Genomic DNA, 13,555 nt, shown 5'->3' on the forward strand with positions numbered 1-13,555 from the left:
TCTTTGTTTAGTTTTACTCTTTTTTACATCTGTGTTAATGAAGGGAAGCCAACTGGAAACTGGCTATAGGAGTTCTCTATTTGCATGCTCTAACCAAACCCATAGGTGCTCTTCTCTTTGAGGAATTCTGATTTCACTTTATGCTGATACAACACTCATTTCATCAGAATTGCTCTGGATTCACAACAGCACATGAAATCAGAATTAGGCTGTATGTGTATCAGAGTTGCAGATTATTTATTCCTAGGATTCAGTATGAAAGGTTCTCATAAGGAGAGGAATGTTTAGTAGCAGCCCAGTTAAACAATAATTTTACTTTGAAATAGTCTTTGTTAACAAAATAGCCTTTTCAGCTCTCCTAAAGTACAGTGATCTTGTCTACAGTTTGTTTCATTCTTGACACTGCAGTATTTTTGTCCCTTGCTGGCTTAAATGTTTCCTCTTCCTACTCTTTTGTAGCATACAGACTTGTTGAACCCACACTCAGGAAAAAGCTCTGTTCTTCATTTGCCATACAGTGTTCTGGACATCTGAGCTTTATGGGCCAGACTCTCAAAGCCTGAGGTCTTGCTGTGTTGGTGCTCCTGACTCAAAGCCAGAGGTGAATCCCTCTGTCCCTTCTCTTCTCTCTCCAACACCCCTCTGGGACATACCCAGAGCACAAGAACATCATAAAATATTTGTAAGAGAAGATCAATTGAAGCAATGTTCTGCCTGTCCTTTGAAGGTAGTGTCCCACTAGTTTGTGTTCATGTGTTATAAGTGTCCTTACTGTCACTTCTGTGTGTGATGCAATATTCCTGCAGCAGAAGGAGGGCAAAAAATACACTCTTCTGTCCTGATCTTCTTGAAATTCTGGTGCCTGATTCCCAGCAGTTATTATACTGTTTCAGAGGCCATTCAGTTCAGTGTAACTGCATTAATTTTGTTGGGCTCCTGTTCCAGTCATAAAATTAATCACAACTAAACCTGACTTAATTGTATTGCTGAAGTTACTGAAAGCCTAATTCAGGCAGAAGCTGTTTTTTTCAAGAATCTTTATGTCTGTTGTAGTTTAGTTAATTCTTGTGAGCCAAAATATGGATATTCATAGTTGGAATCTCATTCTGCCTTGTTTCTTTAACTATTTTTAATCTATTTTCAGGCTTTATTAATAATGTTCTATATCCTGATTTATCAACTGCTCCAGGCTGTCCAGTATTGTCTTACTGTTTCACTAGGGACTGGGGAAAGAAAAGGAATAGATTAATCTTTTTGTCTTATAGCAGCTATGGTCCAAATTCTTCATTTCTCATGTGAAGATAAATGTGCAATTCATTATCTGGGAGTGTCATCCTTTCTCTTTGCACCTCTTAAAAGTTTTAACTGTGAATATCCACTACACTTTTAAAATCTACTTCCCTAGTAGAGAAAAGGGCTTTAAATATATATGGCTGCAGTCTGAAGTCCTGGATTCTTGGGTTTGAAATTTTGTAAGTATTGTTCTCATTGTAAATGGCAATACAACTGCAGAATTTTCTCAGAACCATTGAGGTTGGAGTTCATTTAGCCCAGAAAACCCTGTTCAAAGCAGGGTCTGCAATAGAACAGGCTGCCCAGGACATTGCCTAGCTGGGTTTAGAGTCTGTCTGAGAAAGAGGAACCCACAGTCTTTGTTTTTTCCATAATATTTTTATGAAATATCTTCTATTTCATTGCCTGTTGTCCTTTCAGTGGGCACTGAGAAAAGCCTTGCCTGTCTTTATTCCTCCCTCTCAAGTCTTTATGCACATTGACCAGGTGCCCCCTGGGCTTTCTCTCTGACCAGGACCCTTCTCAGCCTCCTCCCCTGTCCCTGCCCTCCGTGGAGCCGTTCCAGCACACCCAGTCAGGTTTGTACTGGGAGCCCCAGTGCTCCAGGTGTGGCCTCACCAGTGCTGAGCAGGGCCAGGGGGAAGGCTCCCCTCCCCTGAGCTGCTCCTCCTGAGCCTGCCCAGCATCCTGATGGAATTTTGGGTAAAAACAGAGCCCAGGAGGGTGCCAGCTCTCCATGCTTCTGTGTAACTTCATTGAAGCTGGGAGCAGTTACCTGTCTGCATCAAAGGCAAAGTAAAAACCCCCACCAGTGCTTCAATTACCTTTTAAAAATGAGAATATTACCTTTGAAATAACCACTACTGGGGCAGGGGGGGACGTTGCCATGTGTGTGTCATTCTGTGATAAAGGTCTGTGGTAAAGTAGGTAGAAAGCAAGACATTTTTAGTAATAATGGGCCAAAAAGTATTTAAGATGCAGCAAGATGCATGTGTTGTCATACTGAGAATAGTCTTGCAGTACTTTAAATAAAAAAACACAACCCCTTTTTTAACCCTTCTGCTGTGCTACTCAAGTAACAAAAGTTTGGCCTATGATACTTATTGTAGTTCATGTTCATGGGAAACTGTAAAAAGTCTGCTTTTTATTTATCTTCGCGGTCTGTATCATGCTGTTTATTAAAAAAAAAACTACTTTTGTTTGGTTTTTATCACACTTTTGAGTGTTAATGTATATACTAACAATTAAATTAAAATGATATGGTTGGTACACCTGTGAATTCTGAAACGAGAATTTAAGGAATATTCAGTGTTGGTGTGTGATTTGGTGTTGCTCTACCTTTGAAAAAGGCTAGAAGAAAGGAAATGGAAATTGCATACCTCAGTTAATCTGGGGGAACAGAAATAGAATTTACATTATTTAGGGGTGAAAAGTCCAATATGTGTGTGGCATTTGTTCTTGTAAATGCTGATCCTCAAAATAAGTAATTTTATTTTAGTTTTAGACGTGGGCTGTAAAAAGCTGTGACAAGAAAGATGATGTTATTGAAGTGTTTCAGCTTCATGGTTTACAGTCCCTGCTAAATCAATCTGGTTTTGAAAAATATACTTCATGCTTTCATTACCAAAATTATAATTTAAAAAACCAAACAAACAAGGTTATATTTTTGTATCCAATACTAATTTTGAAAGAGTGACAAACATTTGGGGAAATTACTCACTGGCAGTATAATAGCATGAGGCTGCAAAGGAACGCCTTCTGTGGCCATGTTGGCCTACTTTGGACTCCAGTTGCTAACAAACTGGGAAGGATTTGAGTTCTCTTGTGGGGATTTCACTTTTTTTCTTTTTGGAGGGATGAGGCAAGTGTCAGGGTTTTTAATCAGGCCCCTTCAAAACATTATTGTCCCCCGTCAGCTCTAAACTTTGTACAGTGGTCAGTTCTGTTTCAGCTCACACTGCCCAGCTTTGAGAAGGGCTGTGCTCCAGCAGGTGCTCAGTCTGTGCAGGACCAACCCTGTAATAAAAGATGGACATCATCATCCTTTTGAAGCTTCAGAAGAGCTCTGGTTTGAAAAGTATGGCTGGGGCTTTGGAACAAGCTACTTCAATAACCTGAACTAACAGGTTAAACTTGTGTTTATTATACATAAGGTGAGTTTTACCTTTGCCTAATAACTATGAAATGGTTGTGAGTGGCTACAACTCTGTGTTAGTTGCACAGGATGGTTCAGGATAAGAGGATCATCAGCTCTTGTTCAAATACAGATTTTAGATTTTACTGCCATTTAGGGCCGGGGTGTGATTTTTGTGGTAGGTCTAAGTCTAAACATGAAAAAAATCACAGAAAATTTGCAAAATAATGCTGGTAAAACAAGAAAGATTTGCAATGGGATCAGTTTGCTTTAGCGTGGGTATCTCAGTAACGCCTCCTGATTTTATGGCCAGAAATCAATGTGTTTGCCAACCTGCCTTGGAAAGACTCAATCTAAAGTCTGAACCCATGTAACAAAAGAGCAAAGAACCTGATGCTAGACAAGATATGTCAAGTAACCTCCTACTTGTCCTTTTAAATACTAACAAACCTACCTCCAGTGAAGGTTATCCTCATGGGCTATGCTAACTGTTTTCATTAAAGAAAGAGTTTCATGCTTGTTCTGGTCAGGATATATCCCCACCAATTGAAATGAGCATCATCTATGTTGTCCATTTAAACAAGAATGTCAATGTCACACAGGCTTTTCTGTATTTTCAGCTCTGACTGATTAAAACCTCACCCAGAGCTCTCTCAACATCCCAAGCACGTGGTGGTTTAAAGAACAAGACTCATTTAGGCTGTTCTGTCCAAAGCATTGATAGCTCTGTTTGATGCGTGTGACTTTGAACTGGATCTGCGGCTTCAAAGGGGATCCTCCTCAGATGTTCTTCTTTCACTTACAGCCTTGTCTTTTTATCTGGCATAAGTGGTGTTGGGCTGTGCTGCTTTGGGTGGAGAATAAATCAGTCAGAAAGTACAGAGGATGCTTTGGTCCGCCGGCGTTTCCCTCACAAGCAGGACTGAATTCAAAGCAAAGGCTCGGGTTTAGCTCGGTTTTTTTAACTCTCTCTTTGCCATATGTGGATTTTAGGTTCTCATCACTGCCCTCCGCTGGGATCTGGGGAAAGTGCTTTCCTGCAACGCTTGTAGGGAAAACATTTTGGCGAATAGAGGGAGAGCTACGTGAGCATCCGCCCATTTGGGAGGCTATAGCTGATTTATGAGACCTTTAACACAAGCTGTCCTGGAGAAAGCTCAGCAACCACGGCTGGAATAAAAAGCAGAGAACAAACTGAACTGGGAGACCAGGATCTTGTTGGATTGGCAACTCAGTGCAGGAGATTGTAGGCATACAACATTTATTTTGTGTCTGAGGGCTCAGCAGTGTGCCAGCAGCAGGACACCTTTAGCTCTGTTTTGCTGCTCACCACCAAAACTCCTGTGTGATCATAGCATAAAGCTCTTTCAATCTGGCTCTAAGCAAGTCACATTACCCTAAAGGGATGTTCCCAGCCTCAGGACAAAGGCTAAAGGTAGGATTTTATAGACAGAGTAAGTCCAGTTTCATCTGCCAGATAATGAATAAAACTAATGCCAGAAACAGGGTATAGTTTCTTTTTTTACCAATCAGTGGAGCAACACCATTAGGGTTATTGTGGATTATCTGCTAATTCAAAACTTTTTTGTAGAACTAGATAAATTCAGGCTAAGTCAGAGCAAAACAAGTGTTTAATTCATATTGAATTCATTCATATGAATTCATATTAAATGAAACACTTGGGCAAAATTCCATACGTTATTTTTAAGTCATGGAAATAAGGGACTGTAGCAGCCTCCCTCATGTCTTCAAAATCAATGAAGTATTTTTAAAAAAGGTAAGATGCTGTTTGAAGTGTTCTGCTTTGTGAACCAATACAATTTGGTGCTTTTTCCTGTGGCATGATTTAAAGTGAAGATTAAATCAGCAAAAAGGGCTGTGATTATAAATTTGGAAAAGGGAGAGTTGATTATTTTAATTTTCAAATCCTTATTTATACATATTTCACAGAATCATGGAATTGTTAGTTTTTGAAGGGACCTCTGGAGATCATCCAGTCCAAGGCACGGTCACCTGGAGCAGGTAACACAGGAACACATCCAGGTGAGTTTGGAACATGTCCAGAGAGGGAGAATCCACAACCTCCCTGGGCAGCTGTTCCAGTGCTCTGCCATCCTCAGTGTGAAGAAGTTTTTCCTCATGTTGAGGGGAAACTCCTTGTGTTTTAGTTTATGGCCATTGCTCCTCATCCTGTTGCTTGCAACCACCAAGAAGAGTCTGGCACCATCTTCTGGCCCCTGCCTTCGAAATATTTCTGTGCATTGATGAGATCCCCTGTCACAGGTCTCTTCTCCAGACTAACCAGCCCCAGTCCTGCAGTCTGTCCTCACAAGAGATGCTACAGACCTTTCCTCACTTTGTGCCTCCACTGGACCCTCTCCAATAACTCCTTATCTTTCTGTATGTATATATTTCTTTCTTGTACTGTATATATTTATGATACACTTTATATTGATTTTCCTATACAGTAGCTCTAATGGACAGCTTTTACATTGATACAAAAAGTAAAGTTGAGCTTTACAAGGTTCTGGCTTTGACATCACCCTCTCATTTGTGTAAAATCAGAGTGCAGACACTGTTCTGAAGCAGGCTTACACTCTGCCAGCCCTGGCTGAGGCCTGTGGATGGAAAGGCGGCCATGCAGACGGTGTCGGGTACGAACATCAGCTAAAGGTTTATTTAGGCCTCTCGCCATTGCCATACGGGTACAAATACCAGCTAAAGGTTTATTTAGGCCGCTCGCTGTCGCCCTACGGGTACAAATGCCAACGAAAGGTTTATTTAGGCCCCTCGCTGCCGCTATAGGGGTACAAATACCAGCTAAATGTTTATTTAGGCCGCTCGCCGTCGCCATAGGGGTACAAATACCAGCTAAAGGTTTATTTAGGCCGCTCGCTGTCGCTATGGCGACGGGCGGGTGCCGCCGTGGCCGGCAGGGGGCGCTGCGGGCGGCGGCCGCTCGCCCCTTTCCCGCCCCTTGCCCGCGGAGCGGCCGGGCCGGGCCGGGCCCGCGCGGAGCGGAGCGGTGCGGGCGGAGCGGCCACGCCGGGCCCCGGAGAAGCGGAGCGGAGCGGCTCTGGCGGCCGGCAGGTGAGTGCCGGCGGCAGCGCCCGGGGAGCTGCTGGGCGGGAGCCGCCCGTGCCCCGGCCCCGCCGGGGAGGTGAGCTGTGATTCACGGCCTGGCCCGCGGCTCTCCCGGTGCGGCCCCGGGCCGGGCCCTCTCCCGCCGCCCCTGCGGGGTCGCGGCCTCGCCCGTGCCCGCGGCTCCGCGGCTGCTGCCGGGGCGGAGCGGAGCGGCGCCTTTGCCGCGCTCCCGCCGGGGCTCCCCGTGCGGCCTCCGCGCAGGCCGCGGGGCCGATCGGGATCCCGGTGCTCGGGGCCTGGATCCCGCTTTTCCGGGCCGGGAAAGCCGCTGGAATAGAACAGCCCGCCTTGCTGCCCCGCGGTGCGATCGCTGCAGGAAAGGTTGAGCTTTTCACGCGCGTTACCTGGGGTGAGACTTGCGGTGCCACGGCGCTGTCGGTTCTTCCCTTGCAATCACAAAAACGGTGAGGGTACTGATACTTCTAGATCATGATATAACGTTAAAATAAATTATTTTTCCATATTTTGACCAAAAAAAATAGTTCAGAAAATATTTAATGTCAGAAGAACACCGTTGAGTTGATCAGGGCCCTTTTTTCCCTCCTTGCCCCTCCGGTGCATGGCACTGATTAAGGAAGATCCTGGGCCCCCAAGCGCTCTTCAGTCATGGCAACCCGCATCACATTCCTTGTTTGCAGCCTTTTCTTCTTCAAGACTGTTTGTCCCGTATATAGGTCAACTATTTGTGTTTCGTTTCCAAATGTTTTTCTACTCTCAGGAGCTGCCAAGTGCAGCGAAAGCCAGCTAGCCTGAGACAAAAGAAAAACAAATACACCAGTGCATCCACCTTACTAATTTTGATGCTCTAAACTGAAACTAATATCAACTTCTTATGTTGCTGTCTAGCTTCAATTTCCATAGATTCATTCTTTGTATTTATCACTTGTATCTGATTCTGTGTTTTTTCTATTTGGTGCTAAAGTTCTAAGTGGTTTAAAATGCTGTCACTCCATAGGTGAAAGTCTTCTTGAGCTGATGTTTTCACTACATTTGGAAGCTGTACAGTCATTAGTTTCTTAGCTGCTCTGCTTCCTGATACTGAAGAGTCTGGGATTTTTGGTAAGAGCATGACTGTGTTGGTATTTTAAACACTAAAACTCGTTTGTGAAGGGCTGTGCCTCAGTGTCCTGTCTCTGACAAAGAGGATGCTGGAGAGAAGGCTTGTAGATGACCCTGATTGCTGGAGTACCTGGAGTTCTGACTCGTCTGTCTTTTGGTGAACCTTTTGCTCCAGGGCAGGAATGTGAAACTGGACTTCAGCAGCTGTGTGTATTTATTGGGTTCTTAACTGTATTAAAATGGGCTGGGGGGCAAGAAGGGGGAGTTAGAAAAAACTTTTGTATTTGATATGCAGGATTTCAAAATGCTTGTATTGTTCCATAAGGTTCTGAAAGATAGCCTAGGTACAAAACAAGTCTAATTCTTTAATGTTTTTACTGTACAGTTCATGTAGACTGTTCAAAATGAATGAACATCCTAAAAAGAGGAAAAGGAAGACTCTGCATCCTTCTCGTTACTCAGGTCAGTCTGGAGCTTGAGTTAGGTACACTTCAGTAAGCTAATATTTTTTCTCAGAATAATAACTTTACAAGAAGTGACGACTTTTGCTGACACGTGGAAAAGCAGTTACACAAAGGGTGGGATGAGAAATCTTGGCTTGAATGGGCAGCACCCACTCTGCAGGCTGCTTTGTTGGGCCATCTTCAGCCAATGCACCTGAGTGGTTTGTTCTGTACTCCTGCACATGGGGGAACTGGCTTTAGTTGCAAATGAAGCTGCAAATTCCTGCTTCCACAGAGGGCAGGAATTCTGTAAAAGTTGGGGTGGGGTGGGTAGAGAGGAATGTTCAGCACGGAACAGACCACACACTTGTCAATGTCCTCAGCGGGAGCAGAAACTCCAAACATCAGGGCAGCAGCTGGAAGGTGTAAATCACAACAGAAATTCTTCCAAAACAACAAGTAAAAATGTGAAAAGAAATTTGATGAACAAGAAATACATCTGCAGCTGAAATAAGACATGAGTACTTAGACTTTTTTTGTTGATGTTTTGGTTTAGATTCTTCAGGTGCAAGCAGATACATAGACAACAGTGGGATTTTTTCTGACCACTGCTATAGTGTCTGTTCCATGAGACAGCCAGATATAAACAGAGGTAAGATTACATTTTGGGGTCTTGTTCTGCAGTTCTTTAATGTATCATGTTCCTATTCACAGAAGCAAATAGAATACACAGTATAAAGCAGGTGATTTCTGAGTGTCCTTGTGATCTGATGGGCTTTAGACTGGTGGGAGGTTGTTCAATTGTTACAGCTGAAATACAGTTTTCAAAATAGAAACAATGACAACAAAAGACCCTTCAATTTTACATTTATAATGGTGATTAAACTACTTCCAATACTCAGTACCTAGATAATAAAGTTGATGAGTTCAGATGGAAATTAACCACAGTTGCATTGAATTGTACTTGTACCTGGCAAAACAAAATGCCTTTTTATAAAACATCCAATAGTGAGTAGAAACTTAGCAGACTAAATGTGATGGTGGATTTTTAGTCTATTTATTTTTCTTTTCACTTTAATAATTGTCCATAAAGTCTGCAGAAGTTCTAGAAAGTATCATATTTTAACATGCAATGTCCAGAAATATTGAAGAATATTTTTTTGAGTCTTTTAAATGAAATGTTTCAGTTAAGGATTTTAAGTTTTTTTCTGTATAATCAGCTGAGTATGTTCAGTAGTAAATTCAGTATTTTTCTGCTGAAATCTTCTAGACAGATTTGTTACTTTTTGAATTCTTTTGTTTTTCTCTGCACGTATGGAAATAATTTTCAAGGTATTTGCTGTTACTTTTTTTTAAAATGTAGGCTATGATGTGCTGAGTATATATAGATATATGGAGATAAATTTAGTATATAAAGATAAATTTAGTATATAAAGATAAATTTATGCAAGTAGAATAAATAAATAATAAGTAAGATCTGTGACTAAATGCAGGAATCGGGATGATGCTGGTGTGGAGAAATGACAAGGAAATGCTTGCCTTGCCGTTGCAGGTAGATTCCACAGTCCTGTGCAGAGCCTGGACACGGATGATGACGGCAGCCCGGTGCACGCTGGGAGCTCTCACTGGAGCGGGGCACACTCAAACGCTGGCACGCACTGCACAGACCCTAAAAAGAAGGATAAAGGTAAAGGTCAGTGTGTTTGCAGATGAGGGGCTGGGAGGTTGGAGAGCCCAGCTGCTCCTGGCTATTTGTGTAACTTCCTTGCTTTGAAAGAAATGGTGAGAGATTTATAGTTTCTGGTATTGCTTTGTTAGCTGATAATACGTCATAGGCTGGCAGGGGAGAAATAACTGGTCTTTGCATTTGAAAGCTGCTGCAGCTGACTGAAAAGTTAAAGGTGGGCCCAGGTGTTTTGTAGTGGGTTTACTTCAACCTTCTATTACGTATTTCCTCCTGCAGATAAAGGTACTAACAATGGAATGTGCAGGGACTTATGTGACTCACCTATATTCAGTGACAGCCCCACAGAAGAAGAGAAACCTCTAGATATCCAAACTGTAGAAATTTCTACAACAGAAGTGAATGCTGTAGAAGTTCACGATATAGAAACACAGACTGTGTCACCTGAGAAGCTGGAAGCTGAGGACCTTGAGGAAATCCCTCTGGAGACCTGTAAAATCTTTGAGAAGAACCAGGCTTTGAATATCACAGCTCAACAGAAATGGCCCTTGCTGAGAGCGAACAGCAGCGGCCTGTACAAGTGTGAGCTCTGTGAGTTCAACAGCAAGTACTTCTCTGACCTGAAGCAGCACATGATCCTGAAGCATAAGACATGTACAGACACTCACGTCTGTAAAGTTTGTAAGGAAAGTTTCTCCAGCAAAGTGCAGCTCATTGAGCACGTAAAACTCCACGAGGAGGATCCGTACATCTGTAAATACTGCGATTACAAAACGGTGATTTTTGAGAACCTGAGTCAGCACATAGCAGACACTCACTTCAACGACCACCTGTACTGGTGTGAGCAGTGTGATGTGCAGTTCTCCTCCAGCAGCGAGCTGTACCTGCACTTCCAGGAGCACAGCTGTGACGAGCAGTACCTGTGCCAGTTCTGCGAGCACGAGACCAACGACCCCGAGGACCTGCACAGCCACGTGGTGAACGAGCACGCGTGCCGGCTCATCGAGCTGAGCGACAGCTACCACAGCAAGGAGCGGGGCCAGTACAGCCTCATCAACAAAATCACTTTTGACAAATGCAAAAACTTCTTTGTGTGCCAGGTGTGCGGCTTTAGGAGCAGGCTGCACACCAATGTCAACAGGCACGTAGCTATTGAGCACACCAAAATATTCCCTCATGTTTGTGATGACTGTGGGAAGGGGTTTTCAGGTATGTTGGAATATTGCAAGCACCTAAGCTCTCATTTATCTGAAGGGATTTATTTGTGTCAATACTGTGAATATTCAACAGGACAAATTGAGGACCTTAAAACTCATTTGGATTTCAGGCATTCAGCAGATTTGCCTCATAAATGTACTGATTGTTTAATGAGGTTTGGGAATGAAAAAGATCTTTTAAGTCATCTTCAGATACATGAGACGGTGTGATTGCTTTCTTTCCCTGTAATCAGTTTGTTTAGAATTTGAATTAATTTCCAGTCACTGGAATGTGATATTAAATACAATTTTAACAGCAACTGTACATTTCTAATGTTTTCATCTTTATATCAGCAAAGCATGTCTAGCACTTGATGTTGTGAATTTCCTTGTCTAGGGGTTTCAGTAGGACTAATCACATTTACACTGTGGTGGATCAGATTTTGGGGGGAGGGACAGGGGGAGTAATTGCATGTTGTGATACCAGTTCTGGTGGTCATCCTGCTCTTTCATGTCTAGTGTATAGGACCAGCTCTCTTGAGTTTAAAAAGGCACAAAAACAAAACAAATATCTAATTCTATGCTGGATGTGGTCTCAGTTCCACATCCAGCTCATGTTACCTTGGGTGGCAGCAGGTCACTGCACTGGTGTTTAGCAGTAGCACTGGCCTGCCAAAGATAAGGGTGCTCCAAAAGTTCCCAGGCATGGGCATCTCCAGATTCACATACCAGCCTTCATTTCCCACCTCATGCTCCTGATAAGCTTTTTCAATTGTCCTGTTTTTCTCCTGGGATACCTTTCTGACCTCACTGTTCCCTTTTTTGTGTTTAAATCCCATCTGTGGGACTGTCCAACACACTCTTGCACATACGTACTGCATGACTCCCACATGATATTCCCTTTATTTACCTTCTTCCTGTCTTTTAATGCACTGAGGAGACACACATTGCTTAGGTTTTGATTGGATCATGTTCTATAGAGTAATTGCAAAAGGAATTTGCAATGATCTGCTGAGAATGTACAAAATTAATTTCTTACATAAAATCCTAATATAGCTCTCGCTGAAATTATGGATGTCACCAACCTCTGACTAGAGAAACCTTCGTGTAGTCTATGTTATTGTAGTAATTCTGTATATTTATAATTATCTTTCCACCACTAGTAACTTGAGGAATGTTATTTTAACTCTGTAAATTTAAAACTTTCATATACGGGCTTAAAAGACCGGTACATTACACAATTTTTACTAATCACTCTCAAATTATTTCACACATTTGTTTATATTATACAAAGCACTATCCTACCTTTGTAATCATTGGAAGTGAGTTTTTACAGTTCATTCTGTAGCTCTATATCTGAGTGGATACTTGGACAGATAAAAAAAGAAGAGTGGGGTCACTTAAATCATGCTAGACACCATGGTGAAAATACTCATAATAATTACTAGTGGAGTTTACATTTCTTTCTTCATTGATTGTAAATTTGTAATGTAAGATTGTCTAATGCAAGCTTTGTATAGAGATAATGTATCAAACATTTCTTGTTCAGTGAGGTTTGGTGTTACCAGCTTCAAGGCATGCAAGGGTCTTTGGATTTGATTTTTAAAGCTAAGGGTAAAACTTGGCTGAATGTTATTGATTAATGGAAGTTCTGATTTCCAGAGAAGTATTTCTGGAAAATCTATGAACCACTTAGTGGTTATTTTGTTGTGAGAGGCAAGACCATTTCTGTCACATTGAAATGCTGATATACTACTAGATCTTGTGTTTTGTCATTGAAAGGGCAACCTGAGAGTGTCTTGCTGTACTTTATTAGTCCCTTGTATAGAAAATGACAGTATCTGTGGTAGAATTGCTCATTTCCTATTTTGAACACAATCTTCCCTGACTGGCTTAAAATAGTAGCAATAATATAGTTAACAAAACACTAAGATGAATTATTTTCTATATGCAAAGTTAATTTTCCTCATATATCTGAAAGGGGGAATGCTGGTTCTCTGAAAACTCTGTTCCTGCTGATGGCACAGAGGTGGAATGGCGCAGCTGAGCTCTAGGGGAAATGCTGCTCTGAGAGAGGCAAGAAGTGGAAAAAAGGCATTTAAAAATCCCCCAAAATAAATGAAGGGGCTTAAGGAGTGTGTCTGTTTGTGTAGACCAGCATTGTGTCCCCAGCAGGAAAGGTGGTGTCCTGTGCCAGCAGAGAGCCCTGTGACGCTTGTTGACATGAATAACTTCATGGCTGTCTTTGAGTTGGGTTATTTCTGACCTCTAAAATGGGAATCAAAACAATCCCCCACAGGAATGCTGTGAAGCCAGATCATTCCAAACTAAAATGCAGTGTCTAAACAGGAAATGTATCCAAGGTCATTTTAGGTTGGATTTTATAAATGAGGGACTAATGTTAGTATTTTCTTTTTACTATCAGGTAGTAAATGAAAGTATACAGGAATAGCATGTCTCATGTTAAAAGGGAACACAAGTACACTGCTGGCTTCCACATGATCTGCATGTTAAAGCAAGAAAGTGACTAAGTAGTAGGAACAATAGGTAATGAATAAAAAAATAGGTAGTGAAAAAATAGGTAGTGAGTCTGTGTGGAATG

General features: G+C 42.2%; 1 protein-coding gene across 4 annotated transcripts; it reads left to right on the forward strand.

Moving 5' to 3' along the window:
* The first annotated feature begins 6,429 nt into the window (after positions 1 to 6,429).
* On the forward strand, positions 6,430 to 12,711 carry ZNF639 (zinc finger protein 639). Of its 4 annotated transcripts, none has more exons than XM_058031470.1 (6): positions 6,430 to 6,517; positions 7,527 to 7,630; positions 8,016 to 8,092; positions 8,630 to 8,725; positions 9,626 to 9,766; positions 10,037 to 12,711. In XM_058031470.1, the coding sequence occupies exons 3-6, from the start codon at positions 8,035 to 8,037 to the stop codon at positions 11,182 to 11,184; spliced, it is 1,443 nt and encodes a 480-aa protein (XP_057887453.1). In that variant the 5' UTR covers positions 6,430 to 6,517; positions 7,527 to 7,630; positions 8,016 to 8,034; the 3' UTR covers positions 11,185 to 12,711. The 4 variants fall into 4 exon arrangements, with proteins under 4 accessions (XP_057887453.1, XP_057887455.1, XP_057887454.1 ...); XM_058031472.1 differs by having other exon boundaries at positions 9,626 to 9,760; XM_058031471.1 differs by lacking the exon at positions 6,430 to 6,517 and having other exon boundaries at positions 6,772 to 7,630.
* Positions 12,712 to 13,555: the final 844 nt, after the last annotated feature.

Source organism: Melospiza georgiana, chromosome 10, assembly GCF_028018845.1.
Source record: "Melospiza georgiana isolate bMelGeo1 chromosome 10, bMelGeo1.pri, whole genome shotgun sequence".
In the NCBI taxonomy this organism is placed as follows: Eukaryota; Metazoa; Chordata; class Aves; order Passeriformes; family Passerellidae; genus Melospiza; species Melospiza georgiana.

Bases quoted from the DNA above. Each gene is read 5' to 3' on its own strand.
- ZNF639 (XM_058031469.1), top strand. From the start codon at position 7,999: ATGTTTTTACTGTACAGTTCATGTAGACTGTTCAAAATGAATGAACAT. The intron at 8,093-8,629 runs GTCAGTCTGGAG...GTTTTGGTTTAG, and splicing joins GCATCCTTCTCGTTACTCAG to ATTCTTCAGGTGCAAGCAGA. The intron at 8,726-9,625 runs GTAAGATTACAT...TTGCCGTTGCAG, and splicing joins ACAGCCAGATATAAACAGAG to GTAGATTCCACAGTCCTGTG.